The sequence below is a fragment of the Octodon degus genome, unplaced genomic scaffold, assembly GCF_000260255.1.
Source record: "Octodon degus isolate 3935 unplaced genomic scaffold, OctDeg1.0 scaffold00230, whole genome shotgun sequence".
In the NCBI taxonomy this organism is placed as follows: Eukaryota; Metazoa; Chordata; class Mammalia; order Rodentia; family Octodontidae; genus Octodon; species Octodon degus.
This window is the reverse complement of record NW_004524806.1, coordinates 1,875,878-1,899,396: the sequence shown is the minus strand read 5'-3', so window position 1 is coordinate 1,899,396 and position 23,519 is coordinate 1,875,878. Positions and strand designations below refer to the sequence as shown.

The following is a 23,519-nucleotide window of genomic DNA, read 5'->3' as shown; positions in this document are numbered from 1 at the left end:
AGGAGGATTGCCATGAGCTCAAGGCCAGCCTGAACCACAAAACAAGACCCTATGTCCAAAAAGAAAAAAAGAGAAAGAAAAAGAAAAAATTATGGTCTTGCTGACCTGATAGCTCAGCATATGAAAGCGCCTGCTTAGGCAGAGTGCAGTGGCTAGGGTTTGATCCCCAGTGTGCCATGCTTGTCTGGCCCGAGCATTGCGCTGAGAAAGCACTTGAGACTGGATGTTGTGCAATGTGCCTGTAATCGCAGCACTTGGGAGGCTGAAAACAGGAGAATCACTACGAATCCAATCTATGTAGTGAGACCCCATAGACCCTATAGACCCTGTCCTAAATACAGAAAATAAAATTATGGTCTTGAGGTGCATCCATTTACCTACAGATACTTGAAGTTTATCTTTCTTTATGGCAGAGTAGTACTGTTTATAAATACCACATTAGATTTAGCTATTATAAATTGTGCTGCTATAAATATGGTTATACATATATCACTGGACTATGTAGCCTTTAACTCCAGTTTTGTTTTGTTTTTTAATTTTTTAAAAGCTGAGGTTTGTTTTGTTTTGTTTTGTTTTGTTTTGTTTTGCGGAACCAGGGATTGAACTCAGGCCCTTGCACTTGCCAGGCAAGTGCTTATTCTGCTGAGCCATCTCCCTGATCCCGATTTTTTTCTTTTTTTTTTTTTTTGGCAGGCTCAGGCTGCCTTAAAGGTGGGTCTGGTGTGACATGTGGAGCTGGGGATCGAACCACGGTCATCCACACCTGACTGGGTTTCCCTATGCAGGTGCTTAAGCAACTGAGCTAACTGGCAAGCCCCCAAACTCAGTATTTCTTGTGTCATTGGAGTTCTGTTTAGAGAGTCCTTGCCTACACCTATGTCTGCAAGTTTTGCCTATTTTTATCTTCCAGCAGATTGTTTTTGGGTGTTAGTTTGTTTTTGTGCCAGGAATTGAATTTAGGACCTTGCACTTGCTAGACAGATGCTTATGCCACTGAGCTATATCCCTGGCCCCAGCGATTTTTGTTCCATTTTTTTGGTGTAGTGTATGGTGAAATACATGGGTCTAGACTCAATCTTCTGCGTGTGAATATCCAGTTTTCCCAGCACCACTTACTAAAGAGGCTTAGATCAAAGGTTCTTAACTGGGGCTATTTAGGTTACAGGGAATCCTTGCTTGCTACACACCCCACATGAAGATTGTGTGCACATTTTCCTTATATGTACATTTTTATGGATGAGGCTTCTGGCTTCTTATCAGATTCTCAGAGGGCTCCAAGACTGCATCTTTTCACAGAAACATCCTGTACAGAGCTGGCTTCTGGAGCTGAACCAGCTTCCTCAGAGATGACCCTAACTGTAACTTTCCTTTGTCCTGGCTTTGCATTAGAGAACACTGTCCATTTTGTTGTATGACCTAGTAGCCTGGGTGACCTGGTTTCAGGGATTCAGGAGCAATTTTGTTCTTGTCTTGCCTTGCAGGTGTTCAGAATGCCAGGATTCCCTTACCAACTGGTACTATGAGAAGGATGGGAAGCTCTACTGCCACAAGGACTACTGGGGGAAATTTGGAGAGTCCTGCCATGGATGCTCCCTGCTGATGACAGGGCCTGTCATGGTAAGTGGGTACCTGTATCTCTGCTTTCTTGGTGATGTCTGTTGACAATAGTTCTAGTCCCCTGTGTCTTCCCATCAGCCAGGGCCTCCCCCTATGTTTATTCATTCATTTAACCAACAGGTATTTATTGAGTACTTAGCAAGTGACAGATGATATCCTTGACTTACAGACTTTTGAAGTCCGGTGTTGGGAGGTGGGTAGCAAGCAGGAAGAGAATGCAGTGGGACAAAGGCCTCAAAGGAGAGTGTTACAGATTGCAAGCAGGATCCACCTGGGTTGTGTTCTGGAAATCAGACCAGGAGAACCTGGAATGGGCTGGCAGAGAGAGGTTGTTTCTCCTGTACCTGTTCTACACAAAGGGCTCTAAGCCATAGTTATAGACCTGCCAACTATGCTTTGGAAGAACTGAATCTATTAGATATGGTTATTTCTGGAAACAAGTTGTCATAACTGGAGCCAAAAGTTTTTTTTTTTTTTTCATTGTCAACCTGATGCTTCCTTTGTGACTTCTAGGCAGAGTGAAAGGCTAGAATCTGACTAGAATGTATAGAAACTGATTGAAAAAAGTAGATTTTTTTGCTGTGGAGATAGCTCAGCAGAATAAGCACCTGCCTCACAAGCACAAGGTTAGGAGTTTGATCCCCAGTACAAAAAAAAAAGTATATTTTGACTGAGGCCTATAGATCTTTGATTGGAAGTTACTCAGCTCCCCCACCTCCACTCCAGCAAAAGTGATAACTCATTTCATCCTTCTGTATCCTTCTGCCCACCTGTTCACAGGTGGCTGGAGAATTCAAGTACCACCCAGAGTGCTTTGCCTGTATGAGCTGCAAGGTGATCATTGAGGATGGGGATGCATATGCCCTGGTGCAGCATGCCACACTCTACTGGTAAGAGGTAGCCCTGTCTGTCCTCCCCCACTCAGTGGCCAGGAGAAAGGGACAGGTGGCAGCATGGTTTGAGTGGAAAGACTAGTGGGGTAATCAGAGCACTGGATTCTTATCACAGTAATATTCTAAAGCAGTTCTGTAAGACATAAGAAGAGCCATTGTCATCTTTCTGTCCTCTATCCTTACCTACCATGAGGATAACCTCATTATATTTTGAAATTGTCCCAGAGAGAGAGAATGCCTGGGATGTTGTCATCAAGGAAGATCCCAGATTATTAAAGGCAGAGACCCTTTAGAGCTCACCTCACCCAACTGCTTTGACTGACAGAAAACTCAGCTAGGACCTAGGAGGGGACAGGGGCTAGGGCAAGTTCTCACTGGAGGTCAGAACCAGAGAATATGGGTTGTCTCACTTCCACAGCAGAGTTCCTCCTCATATACCACCTCAGTCATAGATCCCCCAGAGAACCCAGAATCCTCATTGTGAGCAGCCATTGAGAATTGTGGAAAAGAGGGTGATGATAGTGAGGCTGTGGGTATGTTTCTTAAAGCCATGTGCTGGAGTCCTTGCTGGGGAACTTCCAGGTGGGACTGAAGGATCTCAGTTCCCTTTGTGCCCTCTACCTAGTGGGAAGTGCCACAATGAGGTGGTGCTGGCCCCCATGTTTGAGAGGCTGTCCACGGAGTCTGTTCAAGATCAGCTGCCTTACTCCGTCACACTCATCTCCATGCCGGCCACCACTGAGGGCAGACGGGGCTTCTCTGTGTCTGTGGAGAGTGCCTGCTCCAACTACGCCACCACTGTGCAAGTGAAAGAGTAAGTATTTTGAGAACTGCTTAGAACCACTCATCTGTGGTTCTTGACCAAGACCACAGGTGGAAAAGGGCTTCAGTCTACAGACCTACACAGAGTTCCCATGGTCCACATCACCCAGATTTCTCCTGGAGGTCACTTCTGTAACCAGGCCTAGGCACTTGGCAGTCTCTCTGCCTAGGCTGATTCCCACCAGATACTTAAAGCCAGAATCTCTTACCATTTATTTATTTATTTATTTATTTATTTATTTATTTTTTTATGGTGGAACTGGGGATCGAACTCAGGGCCTTGCACTTGCCAGGCAAGCGCTTATTCTACTGAGCTATCTCCCCAGCCGCCAAAATTGTTCTTTTTTTTTTTTTTTTTGCAGAACTAGGGATTGAACTCAGGCCCTTGCGCTTGCCAGGGAAGCGCTTATTCCACTGAGCCATCTCCCTGGCTCTCTCTTACCTTTTAGGTGTCAGGTTTCAGATCATGTTTCCTCTTTGAAATTCTCTGGCTTGATTAATGTGTATTAGTTTGATTATCATCTGTCCTCCCCACTAGAATGTAAACTCCTGAAGGAACTTGTTTTGTCTTGTTTAGTGTTGCATGCCCAGGACCTGGAATTATTAGGTGTTCATTGATTATTGTTTTGTTGGATGAGTAAATAAATTGGAAGAAAGAGGAAAAAATGGAGTCTCTGGTCCAAAAGAGGGTAAGATACCATCATAGGTCCATGGGACCAAGTGAGGAAAGAGTTTGTGTCCATGTAGTAGTACCCATGAGACACTAGTAGCCCATTAGCCTGTAAATACTGATTTTACACCTACTGTGTGTTGGACATGAGGCTGAAACTTATAGTACAGATGAGGGGGGTAGTAGGGTTGAGGAAATCAGGAAGAGGTGAAGTCTGCTCTATAGGCTCATTAGGTGGAGAGGCGAAGGAACTTATGTTCAGGGCAGAAGGAGAAGCATGTCTCTAGAGGTAGAAATCTGTGGTTGTCTAATATAGATTGAAAGTACCCAGATAAGGGGCTGTTAAGCACGCGGGACCTGAATTACAAAGATTCAACAGATTTGTCAAGGGATTTATGCAGCAAAGTGAAATGACCAGATTGCTATTTTAGAAAGATCTCTGGGATAAAGGTTAGATAGTAGAAGGTAAAAGCCTAGAGTTGTGGAGACCAGTTCAGAGGCTTTAAAATGATCCATGTGAGAGAGATTGGTAATTAAACTGACAGAAAGCAAGCAAGTTGGGGGTGGGAGGAAGTGAACTCCAGATGAAAAAGAGGATGTTCAAGTTTTTCGCTTAGGCATAATGAGTCCCTTCACTGAATCCAAGAATCCTGGGAAAGGTATTGACTTTCTGTGTAGATGGCCTAGTCTTACGGGCCAGTGGGAGTTCAGGGGCCTTGTGAACCTTCCTGTATAAGCAGAATCGGTGAGGTGATATTTTAGGATGCCTTCACCATGCTTCAACTCTTCTCTGGCTTAGAGTCAACCGGATGCACATCAGTCCTAACAATCGCAACGCCATCCACCCTGGGGACCGCATTCTGGAGATCAATGGGACCCCTGTCCGCACACTCCGAGTGGAGGAGGTACAGTGTTTGTCCAGTCTGTCTTATGGGGATGAGATATGGAACAGACCCTCTGGGAGATCAGGCTGTGGCCTTTACCTTTTCCTACCCACTCCAGCCAGTCTTGTTTTGACACTGAATCTCTGACCACTGGTGACCTCTTGGGTCAGCCTAGTAAATTCCCAGGATAGCAATGATGACCTGACAGATGAGAAAGCTTACAGAATCCCAGACAGAGAGAACTGTGAGGCTGCTGGCAACTGGAGGCCACCATTAGCCAATTTGAACATTGGCCACACTGTGTTTGGATCATCTGGGTTGGCAGTGCGTGTGCTGGGATGGGGCAGTCTGTAGGAGCCACCCTTACATTGCTCTTGGCTGCAGGTAGAGGATGCAATTAACCAGACGAGCCATACACTTCAGCTGTTGATAGAACATGACCCGGTCTCCCAGCACCTGGATCAACTGCGGCTCGATGCCCGGCTCTCTCCCCACATACAGAATACCAGACATTCTCATACCCTCAGCACCCTGGACGCCAAGGAAAATCTGGAAGGGACTCTGAGGAGACGCTCCCTGAGGTGCCACCTCCTACCACACTTCTCTTCTGTCCTGTCTCTTTTTCTCATAGGTTAAGTTTGCTATTGAAAACCAGTACATTAGGAAGGGAACCAACTTGTCAGGGACAGGGTGTACAGATTGTGCTGCCTGGGCAGTTCCATAGGCATCATAGTTCATAGCCAGGGCCTGTGCAGAACCTACTCGTTGCCAGGTTTCCTTAGAAACTAGAGGATCAGGGGCTTCCCAGATAGCTCAGCAGACTAAAGTGCCTGCTTAGGCAGAGCGCAAAGGCTGGGGTTTGATCTCTGGTATGCCTTGCCGGCCTTCCCCCGGAGCACACTGAGATGGTGATTGAGACTGGGTGTGGTGGCGCAGGCCTGTAATCCCAGCACTCGGGAGACTGAAAACAGGAGAATCACTATGAGTCCGATCTACATAGTGAGGCCCTGTAGACCCTTGCTAAATTAAAATTTAAAATAAAAAAAGGAACTACAGGATCAGGCTGTGTCCACCAAATGCCTGAGTTGGACAGGAGGCAGTAATGTTGGGCCCTAATGGGAAATGTAGAGGAAATATGGGGCTCAGGGTTGAGTAGGAGCACAGGTAGAATTGAATAAATATGACGTTTGAAAATTTGGGGACTTGCCGGTTAGCTCAGTTGTTTAAAGCGCCTGCTTGGGCAAACCCAGTCAGGTGCAGGGAACCACGGTTCGATCCGCAGTTCCACAAGCAGCACCAGACCCATCCTTAAGGCAGCCTGAGCTAGCCAAAAAAATTTAAAAATCCTTCTAAAGATGATAAAGTGAGAGATGATTGCAATTGTTTTGAATTTGAGGGACCAACAAACCCAAACCTTAGAATCTTCCAAGTATGTGTGGGATGTGGGGGGCAATCACCTTGTGTGAAAGCCCAAGTAGGGAAACTTACAGGCATCAAAAGCCCAGGCTTTCAGGTAGAAATAGCCACATTAAGGCTTCAAGATGTGCCCCTCGCTTCACAAATCATCATTTCTCTGAACCTCTGTTTCTGCATCTGTGAAATGGGGTTACAAAATAAGGATTTTTTTTTTTTTTTTTACTGGCTCAGGATGCCTTAAGAGCAGGTCTGAAAAGGCATGAGGATCCGGGGATCAACTACAGTATCCTGAGCCTGACTGCTTTGCTTAAGCAGGCCCTTAAGCAACTGAGCTAATGGGCAGGCCCCTGGGATTACAAGATAAAAGTGGCTAGTAGCCAGTTATATTAGGATTAAATTTGGAAAAAACACAAAATTGTGCAGTGCCAGGCTAGGGTCAGTACTTACTAAATGTGAAATAATATTACAACCAATCGGAATCTTTTTTTTTTTTTTTTTTTGGAACTGGTGATTGAACTCAGGCCCTTGCACTTGCCAGGCAAGTGCTTATTCTACTGAGCTATCTCCCTGGCCCCAGGAATCATGTTCTTTATGCCCTGATCCAGCAAGCTAAATCAGTTAGGATTCTCTCAGCTGTTGGAAACTGAACCCTCCCCACAGACTGCTCCCTCCACTTTTGGCTGCCTTGGTCAGCCAGGATGCACCAGAAGAGACAGGGAACCAAAGGGAGAGAAAGGCTATAAGTATATGGTCTGGAAAAGGAAAGATGTAGAATGACTAGAAAGTAGTCAGGTACCTGAAGGGCTGCCATGCAAGAGAGAAGACAGATCACCCCATGTGCTATAGTGGGCACAATCAGCAGAAGGCAGTACAGAAGGGCAAGGGCAGGCAAACTTGTAAGGCAGGACTAGCCAAGAGCCACCCAGCTTCAGAACTCTCCAGGCATCCCAGTAAAATAGAAGTCTGAAAGGCTGCAGTTCACCTCTAGTCCTATTCTGTTGTCTTTAGCCTTATCCTTTCTTCTGTAAGTCAAAATAACAGTTACCATCTGTTACTGTTATCAGATGCTTTGGGGGTTTATTTTTACCTTTTTGAGACAGGGTCTTGCTATGCAGCCCAGGCTGGCCTTGAGCTCACTTTGTAACCCAGGCTGGTCTCAAACTTGTAAAGATCCTCCTGCCTCAGCCCCCTAAGTGCTAGGATCACAGGCGTATACCATCACACTCAGTTAGCTGGATGCTTTTGAAAATGTAAACTTTATTTTATTGTTATAAAATTATACATGCTTGTTAGTTTAAAATTTAGGAATTATGGACAGGTTCAAAGATTAGCAAAATATTATTTTAAATCCCATCTGTTTGTTTTTTGGATGGTAGCATTAACTTAGTTAGTGTCTTGAATCAGGCAGTTAGAAGAGGGCCAGCCAAATAGCTCAGCAGATTAAAGTGCCTGCAAGCAGGCTTGGTGGCTGGGGGTTCAATCCCCCAGTCTGCCATGCCAGCCCCTCCCCCAGGGTGCACTGAGGTGGCAATTGAGACTGGGTGTGGTGGCGCACGCCTGTAATCCCTGTAATCCCGGCACTTGGGAGACTATAAACAGGCGGATCACGAGTCTAATCTACTAGTGAGACCCTGAACACCCTGTAGACCCTTCCCTAAAATACATTAAAAAAAAAGCAGTTAGAAAAAATAGTAGATGACCACTAGAGTACTGTCATACACTGAATGGTACAGGCTGGCAGAATCTAGTTAATTTTTCCAGGTGAGAAGTATGCAGAGTACATCTCCTATTCTATTCCGTTCCTTTCCCTTCTTTTCCTTTTCTGTTTTCAGTGTTGGGCACTGAACCCAGACCTCATGACTTCTAGCAGATGAAAGTTAGGGATGTGGATCTACTACATCCCTAACCCCTAGATTTCCCATTTTGAGTTAAGTTTTTTACTGTGCTTAAATAAACTACTTATTTGGGCTATATGTAGCCCAAAAGCAACATATGTTTTAAGAGCTTCATCCTCCAAACTGCAGCATCCTACTGTAAACCTTGAAACAAATGGGTCTGCCTGAGGTGCCTACCTTCAACTTTCATCTTTCTTCATCCTAGGCGCAGTAACAGCATCTCCAAGTCCCCTGGCCCCAGCTCGCCCAAGGAGCCCCTGCTGCTCAGCCGTGACATCAGTCGCTCAGAGTCCCTCCGCTGTTCTAGCAGCTACTCACAGCAGATCTTCCGGCCGTGTGACCTGATCCATGGGGAAGTCCTGGGGAAGGGCTTCTTTGGACAGGCCATCAAGGTGAGCACAGGAAGCAGCTGCCGTACTCTTATGCCCTCCCCTTCACCTCCCTCTTCTGTTGGGAAGTTCTCGTCACATGGCCACACTCCATACCCTGCAGGACACCAGGCTTCCTTCCTGACTCTGGGTGATGGTATAGCCCCACCCCCACCAGCACCACCACCTAAGTCCACATCACTGCTACAGTGAGCTTGTGGCTCTGGAGACCCAGGTTGGGAAGAACTGTGCCCACAGGCCCCAGTGCTGGGCATGCTACAACAAACACAAGGAGGAGTGGCTCTTGCCACCCTGGTGAACAGTCTCAGAGACTAACTTCTCTCTCTTTCTCTCCTCCTCTGCTCAGAGCTGGGAGGGGGGGTCAGGTAAGCCATGTGTCTCAGCTTGTGGGGCAGTGGGGCTGGAGAGCACATCCCCAACCCACCCAGCCCTCTGGTGCATGTCTGTGGCACTGACCCTCCTGCCCCCAGACTTCTGTTCACTCAAGAGACTCACTCCTATGCCAGATGACTGGAGCCCCTGCTTGGCTTGGCAGTGTGCCCTCCTACCTCCTTCCCTGTTTCCTTTCTCTGGATTCTTGACTCCTATGTGCATGCCCAGCTTCCCAGGGAAGAGGGTGTATTTCCCTCTGAGTCCCCTGTTACTCTATGTTGTGTTCTTTACACATGAACTCTGTCAGTCTGATCTGATATGGCTCAGTGTGTGGCCTCCAACAGATGGGATAGCCAATTGCATAGTGCCTTTTTTCCCCACTCCCTGGTACCAGAGATCAAATCCAAAGCCTTGCACATGCTAGGCAAGCATCTATCACGAACTACACCCCCAGCCCATAGACCTTAACAATGTTCTAGAACTTTCTCCAGTCTCTGTACCATTAATAGTCAATCTCCCTATAGGTGATACACAAAGCCACAGGCAAAGTGATGGTCATGAAGGAGTTAATTCGATGTGATGAAGAGACACAGAAGACTTTTCTGACTGAGGTGAGGGAATAGGATAGGAGCCTAGCATGTTGGTCTGTGCCTATAATCCTAGCACTACAGAGGCTGAGCCAGGAGGATTGTAAGTCTGAGGCCAGCCTGGGCTACATAGTGAGACCTTGACTCAGAAAGCCAAAAAAAGAGGTGGCAAGGGAGAAAACAAAGGAGGAAAAAAACAGGAAGGGAAGGGTAAGTAGAGGAGAAATAAATGGGGTTGGGGCTACTACCACATATTAGTTCCAGCTACTTTGTAGTACCAGTTACTTGCAGGTCTGAGGCAGGAAGATCACTTGGACCCAGGAGTTTTTTGTTGTTGCTACTGTTTTGTTTTTTTAGCCTAGGAGTTTGGGGCCAGCTTGGGCAAAATTATGAAAGAAAATTCAAGGTCTGGGAATTTGGTGTCACTGTTGGAAGAGGGAAAACCTTTTAAATAGTGGTTTTGGGAGAAAACTTAGTTTGGAGTCACTGTCTTAAATACTGAGTGGAGCCACCGAGATAGCTCAGTGGACTAAGTGCCTTCCTAGGCAAGCACAAGGACCAGGGTTCAGATCCCCAAACCATATGCCGTGCTGGCCCTGCCTTGGGCTCGCTGAGCCAGCTACCAAGACCAGGCATGGTAACACACACCTGTAGTCCCAGCACTGGGGGGTGCGGAAACAGGAAGATCGCTATGAGTCGGAGCTGCATAGTGAGACCCTGTACCAAATACTTAAGTACCAAGTGGAAAAGAACACTAGAGAATATACGCACTCTACTTTGGTGTAAATATTTCTCCAGTGAACAGTTAGTAAGGATAGCACAAGCCAAGTACAAGGGACATGAAAACAAATGAGATGTGGATCAGAGTAACTCTTAGGTAATGAGGGTGATACACAGGAAAACAGATCGATTTAGTATAACTCAGTGTGATAATTGTCTACTGAATATCCTGAAGAGAACCTGACATGGGCCTCCAGAGAACTGATACTCTATGAGCATGTACGGTTTTCACCACGCTCCACACATTGCTCCATGCAGCAACTACAGTTAAGGAACACTGTGGTCCAAGTGCCTCCCCCACCTTTGTTTTACTGTTGGGCCCTTCCACTCCTGTTTCCCAGAGCAGTTCCTAGAAAGGCAGGATCCTGAGGTGAGACCTATGAAGCCATCCCATCTGGGTCATAGGGTTCTCTCCCTGATCCTAGTGTCTAGCCACATCATGCAAGGTAGGAGGTCAGAGAGGCAGCTAACACTTAGCAGGCCAATCCCTGGAGGGAGGAGTCATGGAGGACTTGATGTGACATTAACTCCCAGCCTCTTTGGCTTCTCCTAAACCCAGGTGAAAGTGATGCGCAGCCTGGACCATCCCAATGTGCTCAAATTCATTGGTGTGCTATACAAGGACAAGAAGCTAAACCTGCTGACAGAGTACATTGAGGGGGGCACACTGAAGGATTTTCTGCGCAGTGTGGTGAGCACAGATCCTGCAGTCACCAAGAATCTTAGAAGACTGTCAAAAAGTCACCCATGCTCCTCCTGTCTTGGAGCTTTAAAGGCCATAGAGGCCTTATCTTGTCCCCAAAGGACCATGCTGGGTGGAAATGAGTAGAGACAGGGAGGTTTCACTGTGCTGGCCCATGAGGCCTGGACCACAGGCTCTGACCTGCCTTCCTCCACCCTGCAGGACCCATTCCCTTGGCAGCAGAAGGTCAGGTTTGCCAAAGGCATCGCTTCTGGAATGGTGAGTCTTACCAACAGCCCTACCAACACAAGAGAAGGGAAACGTGTGATTGAGGGGAGCACTAGAAGGTAGACACCCCATCCTGGGCAGCTTAAGTGGTTGAGTCATTCAGCAGCTCTTAATATTTTCTTTCTGTGCTATCAAAGTTGTTCCTGGGCCACTGTTTTTAGTCACCACCTGATTCCCAAAGGATTCCAACTCTTTAAGGGCAATCTGAAGAGGTGTGAGGTAGTCTGACCTCGATGTCACTGAGGTGTCTGGGTGCTGAGGGCCTTGGAGCAAGCAAAGCATCTTACAACCTAGGAAATCAGAGAGGGAAGAAATGAATTCTAGATGAGTCCTGAAAGATGAGTCAGAATTAAATAAAAGTTCCTGCTGGCAGAGAGGCCTCAGAGTCTAAGTGGTGATCATAGTAAAAATCTGGGAGAAGAAAATTTAGTCCTAGTAATCAAAATAGCTGACAGCTCCTAAGTGCTTTTTGTATACCAGGCACTGAGGTAAGGGATTAACACACTTGGCCATACTTATTCCTCACAACAACCCTGTTTCCAGATAAAAAGCTGAGGCTAAAAGATTCCCCACACATAGAATCTTGGCTAGTCAGTCTGATCCCTACACCTAAGATTTTACCTACCTCTTCTCACATGGGATTCATGTAGAATGGAACGTAGAATGGAACAGTAATAGTCTGAAATAGTAGATTGGAAGCTGTTCTTAACATTTTTCAAGGGGCTGGAGAGATGGCTCAGTGGTCTAAAGCGCCTACTTGGAACAAGCTCGGCAAAGCACAGGGACCGCGGTTCGATCCCCCAGCACCACATGCCAGCCAGCCGCACCCCCTGGTGGGCTGAGCTGGCCACACACACACACACACACACACACGTACACACAATAAATAAATGTAAAAAAAAAATATTTTTCAAGATCAAAACAGCACTATGGGAGGAACTGCCTGTGACTCTTTAGTTGCTGCAACTAATATCAGGTCAGTGGAAGACCTGGCCAAGAAGATGGAATCTGGAAAGTCCTGTCTTCCTCCAGAAGAGAGGGACCAGCTTCCAACAATCCCTCAGATAACCAAGGCGGACAGGATAATCATCCTGGTATCAAGTTACAGATCTCCTCAATCCCTAGAATAATCGGAATGCCAGAAGTACAAGACATAGAGCTTAATCAGTCCTGTTCAGTGTTCAGCAAGGATCAAGCTCAGCAAGGACTGAGTCATCCATGTCCCACTACTCAGAAATGCTGCAGGAGCACAATTTGGTAGTGGCTTCTACTGTCAAGCTCTTAGAAGTCAAAGAAACAGAGTGCTTTGTATTCTACACAAACCTTGCATGTAACATTAAGGTTTGAAACCCTTGAATAATTTAGTTGTTTTTTTTTTTTAAATTCTTTCTGGGTTTCTATAAGACTCCTTGTCCAGATGGCCTGAAAATACTCATGTAACAGCAAGACATCATGGTACAGAGTATAGACTCTTGGGATTTAGGAAGTAATTCACTGGATTTACTCTCAGATTTTATATCCCCATGGTAAAGTCTTCAGTTTATGTATTTTAAGACCACAGTTTGCTAGTTTTACAACATTCATAAATTTCAAAATATTGAACAGAATTTCCCCTACCACTGGAGAAGCAAATTGCACTTTACTTAAATACTTTAATTTTACTGTAGATATGTTCTGTATCTGAAGGTTGATGTTGCAGCTGGATGGAGAAGGGTGGAGGGGGCTGGCTGCTTCTTCACTTACATTCTTTGCTGTTCCAGGGAACAGCTGGCATGAGAAGGCAGCCCCAGAGACTGTCACACATTTTACTTTCTTTAAATGTATTTGGTACAGGGTCTCACTATGCAGCTCGGGCTCGTAGTGATTCTCCTGTCAGCCTCCCCAGCACTGGGATTACAGGCATGTACCACCATGCCCAGTCTCATTGGCCTGCTCAGAAACCCCAGGAGGATGGGACCTGTGGCATGTGGTGCCGGGGATCGAACCCCAGTCCCTACATTTGTCTAATTAAATACTTAGTCTGTTAAGCTATCTTGCTAGCCCATTTTTTAGATTTTTCTTTTTAATAGCCCTTTTTTTTTTTTGCTAGTTCAGGCTGCCTTAAGGGCAGGTCTGGTGTGGTTTGTGGAGCTGGGGATCGAACCCTGGTCCCCTGTGCCTGACTGAGTTTGCCCAAGCAGGCACTTTAAACAACTGAGCTAACCTGCAAGCCCCTTTAATGGCCTTTTCTGAGTCTTAAGGAAACTGTACTTGGAAAGGTAAAATCAGAGTTGTAAATATAATGTATAGAAAAGCCTCATCAATACATTTCTTTGTTTTTGTTTTTGTGGTACTGAGGATTGAACTCAGGACCCTGTGCTTGCCAGGCAGGCACTTATTCTACTGAACTATCTCCCAAGCCCTCATCAATACATTTCAAACTTCAGCTTAATATTTAAGTATTATCTAAACACACACATATTGAATTGTTGTTCATCCTTGCAAGAATTTTTTTTTTTTTTTTTTTTTAATGGCCAGGAGCTGTGTTTCTTTCGAGGTGAGTCTGGGGTGGCCAGTAGGTTGGAATGGAGATAGGAGAGTCTCCAGGGAGAACTGGGTAGAGGGATCAATGAAACATTTCAATTTCTAAATTGAGGTAGTAGTAGGGATAGAAGACTGGGAAGAGGATGGAGTCAGAATTGAGAGGGAACAAGAGTTATAGGAAGGGACATGGTAGCTTAAGGAACTCAGAACGGTGGTGCCATTTACTAGTGGTGGTCAGGAAACAGGTCTGAGAAGAGCTGGGATTAGTGCATGCCGAGACTAATCTGTTAGCAGAACCTTCCATCATCTCTTGGGCAGGAAACTGGCTAGAAGCAGGAGCTTGGGTATGGGCTTCTGGTCACCTAGCTATGTACCAGGAAAGGGAAGCCAGGGCTGTGGACACAAGAGGCGTGCATGTGATTGGTAGAAGTTAACTTGTGAAAAGATGACTTTGAGAAGAGCTGACTCTGAGGAGACTGGAAAGAAAAAACAGACATGGGCAGGAAGCATGGGGGAGAAGTGGACAGCCTTAAAGTATAGAGAGAATGAGGAGGATGGAGTCTTCAGGGAAGTGTGAGGAACCAGAGCAAGTTGGACCAGGCAGGAGGTCATTTTTGCCCCACTGAGGGGAAAGATCCAAGGTAGCTAGCTTATAGTTTGGGGAGGGAGAGGAGGAGCAGCGTATCTGAAGGCATTCACTTCAGACGGTTTTTGATCTAAGTGAAATAGGGGGTGGGGTGCACAAACCTGGATCTGTTGCATTTGGAGCCTTTAGAAGATTTTTTTTTTTTTTTTTTTTTTTTCCTAGCTCAGGCTACCTTTAGGGTGGGTCTGGCTTGTGGAGCTGGGGATCGAACCACGGTCCCCTGTGCCTGAGTTTGCCCAAGCAGGTACTTTAAACAGCCGAGCTAATGCACAAGCCCCTGGTGTCTTGAGAAGAGAACAGGGTTTAAGCCGGTTTGATCTGGCGATTGGTGAACAAAAGGACAGGCAGGAAATGAAAACAGGGCAGGAGTGGAGCCCAGGTTGCCTTTGACTTTCTTCTGGTGTTGGGACAAAATACTGGCTACAGAGGAGTGCCCAACTATATTGTCCACATTGGGTTCTAAATGTGGGCAGCAGCAGCCTGGGAGAGGAGCAGATTCCAGTACCTCAATTCTGGAATCAAAGTCTGGTTGACTTACTGAGCCTTTGTGTCACGTTTCTGTTCCAGGCCTATTTGCACTCCATGTGCATCATCCACCGGGATCTGAACTCACACAACTGCCTCATCAAGTTGGTATGTCTCACTGCTCCGGGGCCCACATGGCGCCACTGGACCTCCTGGTTTCCTTGTCCTAGAGGAAGCTGACTGTTCCCTGTGGCTTCAGGCCAGAGATGTTGCCTCGGGGCTCCTCTCTGTCCCTTCTTGCTGCCTCCAGTGACTTGCCCCGTCTTCTGAAAGCTCCCAGACACATGCAGATACAGCTTCACCTCCTGTCAGCAGTAGTTTTGAAATCATTTGATTAGAAGAGATTTTGGGGCTAAGGATATAGCCCAGTGGTAGAACACTTGCTTGCCATTAGGCCCTGGGGTCAGAATACAGCACCACTGCACACCTATAATCCTAGAGTTCAGGAAAGCTGATGTAGAAGGACAGCAAATCTGAATCCTGCCTGGGCAATTTAATAATACCCTGTCTCAAAATTTTAAAAGTACTGGGGGTAGCCAGGTGTGATGATATCTGTAAACATAGCACTCCAGAGGGTGAGCCCACATACTGAGTTCAAGGTCAGTTTGAACTGCACAGAGAAACCCTTCTCACAGAAAAAGAAAAAAAAAAAGTTGGGCTAGGGGTATAATTCAGTGGTAGAGCATCCCTGACTTTAATCTCCCGGGACTAGCCCTTCCGCATTCATATGGAAAAGACCTCAGAAGTTCCTTAACTGTACATAGAGCCTTGTTACTTTATCTGGTTTTACTCCATAATAGTCCTGTGAAATAGTTAATTGTCCATCCTGAGGCCATCAGAGCTCGTTAATTTATAGTGGGCAGTTTGAGTCCATCATTCCTCCCACTGCTGGTTAGTTACAATGTTGTTTCTCTTGGTGATTCGCAACCTGGTTTAGGGTGTCCATCAGCTGGCTCTGGTTTTGCCCTCTGGACTTGTACCAAACAATCTTAATCCCTTTTCACATGACTACCCTGTAGCTATCCCAAGAGTTTATCTCCCCTCATTCCCCACACTGCTGCATCTACTTTGTCTTTTTCTCTTATCTTGATCCTAGCAACAACTTAACATCTTTTTTAGGGACCAGACAGAGCAGGGGAAAGCCAAAAAAAACAAAAACAAAAATCTTGTCTGCCTTTGAGTCCCACCCTCTGGGTTCCAGAGGCCTACCATGCCAGGACTCTCCAGTTCTGTTGTAAACCCCAAAGCACAGAGGCCAGCCATGTCTGGTTAGAAAGCTGGCAGAGCATTCTGCTGTGACTCTGCTGTGTACTTCGTTCTCGTTCTTGGTGGCTTCTATACCTATACTCATACCCTTAGGGTTAGAGAACCAGGTTTGAGAAGTCTTTACCTGGTCCTGACTGGGCCCTTATCTTACCAGGACAAGACTGTGGTGGTGGCAGACTTTGGGTTATCACGGCTCATAGTGGAAGAGAGGAAAAGGCCCCCAGTGGAGAAGGCCACCACTAAGAAACGCACCTTGCGCAAGAGTGACCGCAAGAAGAGGTATACGGTAGTGGGAAACCCTTACTGGATGGCTCCTGAAATGCTGAATGGTGAGTCTGGGAGCCCTGGAGGGGATGCCCCAGAGGGAAGACCAAAGCTACATCTTGTAGCCAAGCCCTGGAAGCTCCTGGGGAAGCTTATGGAGCACAAGGTCACTATGTGGGCTAGCCTTGAACTAGCTGCGTAGCCAAGACTGGCCTCAAACTCACAGCAGCCCTCCTTCCTCAGCCTCCTAAAGCCTGGGATTACAGGTGTGCCCCACTATGCCCGGCTAGATAACTTTTAACCCTCGCTAGGCTGGTCCTCATAAACTCCATCTTCCCTGAGTTTACTATTGGGTAGTGATTGGGATCCTGGGATATAGCTCAACAGCATAAGTGCCTGTCTGGCAAGCACAAGGTCCCAAGTTCAAGCTCCAGTACCGCAAAATTACCAGAAAGTATTGAGTAGTGATCCGTATGGGCATAAGATGAGGTCTGACTGGTTTTTTTGCCAAGAGGGTAAGTGAGAACTCACATTATTCATCACCCTTCAGTGACGGGGAATCTATTAGAGCTTTCACCCATAACAAACAATCCACTGTGGCACCCACACCCGTAAGTTTGTCACCATTGTGCTTTTTCCATCGCTAGGCTGAGAACTGAGTTGTGCTGCCCCCTAGTGGGTAACACTCAAACCAGCTAGTTATGCTGGCTGGCCTTCTTGAAAGGCAGCGTTGTGAAGCCTTAGAAGTGGTGTGAGCTGGGTGTGGTAGTGCACACCTGTAGTCCCAGCACTCTGGAGGCTGAGGCAGGAGGATCACAATGAGTTCAAAGCCATCCTGGGCTACAGAGTGAGCTCAAAGCCAGCCTCAACTGCATAGTGAGACCCTGTCTCAAAAAGACAAAAAAAAAAAAAAAATGAGGAAGCAGTATGATACGATGCTTTTCAGTGTAAGGCCCAGGGAAATTCATTGGCTTACTCAAAAACAGGCAGCTGGCTAGTGACAAAGCCTGGATGAACCTAAATGAGCATTTATTTTCTACTGTACCATGCACTTGCATCCAGTTCCTCTGAGGTAGGCCAGCCTTGAACTCACTATGTAGCCCAGGCTGGCCTCAGACTCATAGCAATCCTCCTGCTTCAGCCTCCTGAATGTTGGGATTATAGGCATGTGCCCCACAACTGGATTGAGGAGATTTTCAAGTGGAGTTGTTCTGATCAGTGTTTGGGACCTCCCTGTAGAGCCTGCTGTAGCCCCAGTTCTTGGCTATGGCTTGGCTTCACCTTAGCCTAGTGCAGAGCACATAAGGCATGTAAATTTAACAGCCTGCTCTCCTCTGTTCCCTAAGGCAAGAGCTACGATGAGACGGTGGATGTCTTCTCTTTTGGGATCGTCCTCTGTGAGGTGAGCTCTAGCACCAAGGCTATTCCTGAGACAGCAGTCCTACCAGCATGGCCCTGCATCAGATCTGGGGCTCCTCCTAGGAAAGAATAACTTGCCATAAAATTAACACGGGTAGAGGCCAGGGGATACAGCTCAGTGTCACAAGCACCGTCCTGGCAAGTGCAGGGTCCTGAGTTCCATTCCTGGTACTGAAAAGAAAAACAAAATTAACACAGGTGTAGTGTCTTGCCATTTAAGTTTCACTGGTTCCATAAAAACAACAGAACAAGTTTTTTTGTTTTGTTTTCAGAAAGGAACAGTGGCAAGCTCTTAGTTACATGGTCAGTAAGAAGCAGGCGAGATTCAGAATTTCAGCAAGAAAGACATAGTACTATCCATTTAGCTCTTAGAATACATTAGCTGTTCCCAGTTACCCATTTGCCTTCCACAGGCCCCAGTAATCCCCCTGGCCTATATCTAGCAAGTAGAATAACAATTCTAGGAAGTTCTAGCCTCATGCTAGGTACCCTGAGGTACAGGTGAAGTAAAGAAAGATGCCTAGCTTTAGTAGCTTAGCAGTCGGATAGCAGCATTGCTCAGTGTGTCGCAAAGCTGAACACATACATTCAAATGCTTCTGTAACTCCCCAACACAAAATCGTAAGTGGGGGCTGGCCAGATTTAGGCGCAGCAGCCAGGGTAGAGTCCCTGCTGTGCCGGCCCCACCGCCAGGGTGCACTGAGACAGTGACTGAGACGGCGTGGTGGCACGCGCCTGTAATCCTTGCACTTGGGAGGCTGAAAACAGGAGAATCACTAGGAGTCCAATCTACATAGTGAGACCCTATTGACCTTGTAGATCCCATACCAAATACATTAAAAAAAGTTGTAAGTGGGAGAGAAGAGAGATAAGGGATGATTAAAATAATGACAAAAGTTTTTAAAAATTGTTTCCTTTAATAGATATGAATTGAGCAGCTCACATATACAGAGCACTAAGTGGGTGCCAAATTTCATACGTGAATCAAACCCAAATCCTTGCTGCTCAGTCTCATCTCTGATGGATGATATCACCACAGGCAAGGAAGGCCCGTATGAGTGGAAGCTTTCAGCCTACAAGTATCATTTGAAACATGCTGCTTTGCTGAAATGAGGAGAATTCCTTTTTTTTTCTTTTCTTAATTTTTATTTTTATTAGTATATGTTTGCAGTATATAATTACATATATAGTAGAGAGTACATATGTGCAACACATATTTTGTGTGTGTGTGTGTGTGTGTGTGCTGGGGATCAAACCTAGGACCTTGCACTTGCCAGGCAGGTGCATAAGCCACTGAGCTATCTCCCTGGCCCTATTAGTTCTTTTTATGTCCCCTTTATGTCCACCATGAAGCATCTTCTAAACCCTCCTCACAGCCAAATAGCTCAGCAGATTAAAGCACCTGCTTAGGCAGACTCAGCAGCTGGGGTTCGATTCCTGGTGTGCTGTGCCATGCCAGCCCCACCCCGGAGCATGCCAGCATTGAGACTGGGCATGGTGGCACGCACCTGTAATCCCAGCTCTTGAGACTGAATACAGGCAGATCACTACAAGTCTGATCTACGTAGTGAAACCCTGTAGACCCTGTACTAAAATACAAAGAATAAATATATAAAATAAAATAAACCCTCCTCATGAACCAAACTCTCAGCCAAGAGGGTTAGCAAGATTGGGAAATACAGGGAGGAGGACAGCTATCTATCTCTTCTAGGTTTTTACCACTCCCTCTTCTGCAAATCTGTATTAGACAGCTTTTCTATCTGTGAAACAGAACATCTAATACCTGCAATTTAAAGGAGGAAGTTTTTATTTTGGCTCATGGTTTGAGTGGACTCAGTCCATGGTCAGTAGCAGGCTCCAAGGCAAAAACAGCACTGTGGAAGGGCCTGGTGGAGGAAGGCTACTCATATCATGGCATCCAAGAAGCAGAGAAAAAAGAGAGGAGCCAAAGACGAGAATACACCCTTCCAAGTCATGTGCCCAGTGACCTACCTCCTCCATCCAGATCGCACCTCCAAACATGAGACTTTTAAGAGACCATTTTAGATGTAGACTATAACAACATCCTCCTGTCCACACACTAGCATCCATTTCCTGTCATGTGCCTGTGGCCTCTGTTGGCCTTCCTAACCAGCCTCTTCTCACCTACAGATCATTGGACAAGTGTATGCAGATCCTGATTGCCTGCCCCGCACACTGGATTTTGGCCTCAACGTGAAGCTCTTCTGGGAGAAATTTGTCCCCACAGACTGTCCCCCAGCCTTCTTTCCCCTCGCCGCTATCTGCTGCAAACTGGAGCCTGAAAGCAGGTCAGTATCTCACCTCTTTCTCCCAGCTTACAGGGTCCTGGGATGCTTTGCCATAGAATTAAGCCTTCCATCAGCTCTTCCTAGGCATAAGAACAGCAGAAACCTGGAGCTCAGAAATGCAATATCAAACATCAAATGTAGTATCAAAGCTGCCTGACAACTCTGACATGCCAGGTTTGAAGGGAGGGAGATGAAAGCATAGTAGCAAGTAAATTGGATAGGACACAGACATATACCCATTAAAGTAAAGTTTAAAAGAAAATTTGAGGCCAGGCATGGTGGCACATGCCTGTAATCCCAGCACTCAGGAGGATTGCCATGAGTTTGAGGCCAGCCAGCACTACATAGTGAAACTCTGTCCAAAAAATTAAATAAATAAAGGGGCCAGCGAGATAGCTCAGCAAGCACAGGCCAGGGTTCAATCCCTGGCACCACAGCCAATGCCAGCCATGCCCCCGGTCATGGTGAACCAGCCACTGAGTCCAGGTGTGGTGATTACGCACACCTGTAATCCTAGCGCTGGGGAGGCTGAAAACAGGCGGCTCATCATGAGTACAAGCTGCATAGTGAGGCCCTCTACCAGATACATAAAAAATTAAAAATAGAAAAGAAAATGTGGGCTAGGAATGTGGCTCAATAGAACACTTATTTAGTGTGTGTGTCACCTAATATTTAATATAGTTTATTCTTTTTTTTTTTTTTTTGTGGAACCGGGGATTGAACTCAGGCCCTTGCACTTGCCAGGCAAGTGAGCCATCTCCCCAGCTTAATATAGTTTATTCTATTTGGCAACTTCCCTTGCAAAGTAAGTACAACATACTTTTTCTTAGTAAATGTTTCACATTTTTTTCCTGGATTTTCTATTTTACTGCTTAGTCTTTGTCTTTATCATTTTGCTGACAGCATGAAATTCTTTTAATAGTCTTTGAACAAATTATGATCTATACAATGCAGGTACTTTCAGATTTTTTTTTTGGTGGAACCGGGGTACTTTCAGATTTTTCCAGCAGTTATTAACTATAATGAGCAACTCTGCATTTAATGTATTTTTTAATGCTTTAAATTGCCTTTATTCTTCTTAACTAATATATTTCAGTATTATTAAAGTCATGCTTCATCTTTCCTGTTTTATGCATTAGGAAACTAGAATTTTTTGTGAGTTTATTTGCTATCAGAAATCATAGGGCTGGGTCTGGGTATATAGCTCAATGGCATAATTAATACCTGCCTGCCTGGCAGGTGCAAGGGCCTGAGTTCAATCCCCGGTTCCACCAAAAAAAAAGTAAAGAAAAATAAAATTAATGAATCCCTTTCTTTAAAAAAAAACTGCCTGACAAGTGCTAGGTCCTCAGTTCAAAGAGCGAGAGAGAGGGAGGGAGGGAGGGAGAGAGAGAAAGGTAGATCAAATCAATCAATGAGTCACAGGGCTTACCATGTATGATGGCACATGCCTATGATCCAAGTGCTCAAGAGGCTGACAGGTAGGAGGAGGATCAGGAGTTTGAGGCCAGCTTGAACTACACAGTGAGACTTTGCCTGAAAAAAGAGAAATCACAGGGCTGGCACAAGAAATACAGCCCAGGGCCAGCCAAATAGCTCAGCAGATTAAAGTGCCTGCAAGCGCCTTTCAGCCGGAACTGCCATCTTCCAGTAATTTGCCACAATGACTAACACAAAGGGCAAGAGGAGGGGAACCTGGTATATGTTTGCCAGGCCTTTTAGAAAACATGGGGTTGTTCCTCTGGCTATATACATGCAAATCTACAAAAAGGGTGATATTGTAGACATCAAGGGAATGGGTAGCGTGCAAAAAGGAATGCCTCACAAATGTTACCATGGCAAAACGGGAAGAGTCCACAACGTTACCCAGCATGCTGTTGGCATTGTTGGAAACAAGCAAGTTAAGGGCAAGATACTTGCCAAGAGGATTAATGTGCATATTAAGCATGTTAAATATTCAAAAAGTCGTGATAGCTTCCTGAAACGTGTCAGGGAAAATGATCAGAAAAAGAAGGAAGCCAAAGAGAAAGGTACCTGGGTTCAATTGAAGTGCCAGCATGCCCATCCCAGAGACGCACACTTTGTGAGGACCAATGGAAAGGAACCTGAGTTGATGGAACCCATTCCCTATGAATTTATGGCATAAACTGGGGACATTGCTCTGCCATTCAGTACTTAATTGGCAGCTTAAGTGTTCTAGGTCCTATGTAAAAATAAAATCATCCTGTGTTGTAAGGGTGGTTTTCTTAGTTGAACAGTTATGTGGTGCCTTCTTAGCTCAGAAATATTTGCAGCAGATTTTCACTGTACCCAGTAATTGTGTCTAGCCTTTACTCTTCAGTATTTTCTTGCTGAAAGATATTGCTGAGGTATTGTGCAGGTGTATACCCAAAAATTCAAATATTTATAAAGTAAATAATAAATTATTTATAAAGTAAATAATATTGGCTTGAAGATCCTGTAAATCATCATGGGGAAAAGATGTATCAAAATAAATGGAAGTCACTTCAGAAACAAAAAAAAAAGTGCCTGCAAGCAAGCGCGGGGGCTGGGGTTCGATCCCCAGGCCTGCCTTGCCAGCCCCATCCCCAGGCATGCTGAGACAGCAATTGAGACTTGGGGTGTGGTGGCGCACACCTGTAATCCCAGCTCTTGGGAGCCTGTAAACAGGCAGATCACTGCTAATCCAATCTAGTAGTGAGATCTTGAACACCCTGTAGACTCTTCCCTAAAATACAGGGGGGAAAAAAAGAAAGAAAGAAAGAAAGAAAGAAAGAAAGAAAGAAAGAAAGAAAGAAAGAAAGACAGACAGACAGACAGACAGACAGACAGTCCAGTGGTAGAGCATTTGCCTACAAGGGCTAAGTAAGGCCTTGAGTTTGATCCCCAGCAGTACCAAAAAATATGGTTTCCTAAACACTCCTTTTTGCTTTTTTTTCCACAGCACTTTTCACTTCTAATATTCAGTATAGTTTATGTTATTATGAGCTCTCCTTATTAGGCAAGCACTCACCACTGAGCTGTATCCCCAGCCCCAACTCTCTTTGCTAGAATGCAGGTTCTACAAGGTCAGGCACCTTTATTCAGATTATAACCCAAGCAAATTTCACTTAGAACAGTACCTAGCACATAGTAGGCACTTAATACATTGTTTTTGAATGTATACAAATGTTTAAAATGACTGAAAGGGTATTAAAAAGACAGGAGATACAAAGGGGCAAAAAAGGGCTTGGTGTCCTGCCCCCTGGTGGGCTGAGCTGGCCACACACTCT

The 23,519-nt window shown here is 45.7% G+C and overlaps 1 protein-coding gene across 3 annotated transcripts in view; it reads left to right on the top strand.

Annotated features, from left to right (window-relative positions):
- The window catches only part of Limk2 (LIM domain kinase 2), a 75,222-nt gene that overhangs the window by 47,886 nt on the left and 3,817 nt on the right, over positions 1-23,519 (top strand). For all 3 annotated transcript variants that reach the window (XM_004645512.2, XM_004645513.2, XM_023705849.1), the window contains 13 exons: positions 1,482-1,617; positions 2,398-2,507; positions 3,136-3,324; positions 4,802-4,907; positions 5,271-5,467; positions 8,403-8,589; positions 9,483-9,569; positions 10,885-11,016; positions 11,230-11,286; positions 15,032-15,097; positions 16,410-16,584; positions 17,866-17,921; positions 20,090-20,247. In XM_004645512.2, the coding sequence (XP_004645569.1) occupies positions 1,482-1,617; positions 2,398-2,507; positions 3,136-3,324; positions 4,802-4,907; positions 5,271-5,467; positions 8,403-8,589; positions 9,483-9,569; positions 10,885-11,016; positions 11,230-11,286; positions 15,032-15,097; positions 16,410-16,584; positions 17,866-17,921; positions 20,090-20,247 (1,656 nt within the window). The remainder of the gene's footprint in view (positions 1-1,481; positions 1,618-2,397; positions 2,508-3,135; positions 3,325-4,801; positions 4,908-5,270; positions 5,468-8,402; positions 8,590-9,482; positions 9,570-10,884; positions 11,017-11,229; positions 11,287-15,031; positions 15,098-16,409; positions 16,585-17,865; positions 17,922-20,089; positions 20,248-23,519) is intronic.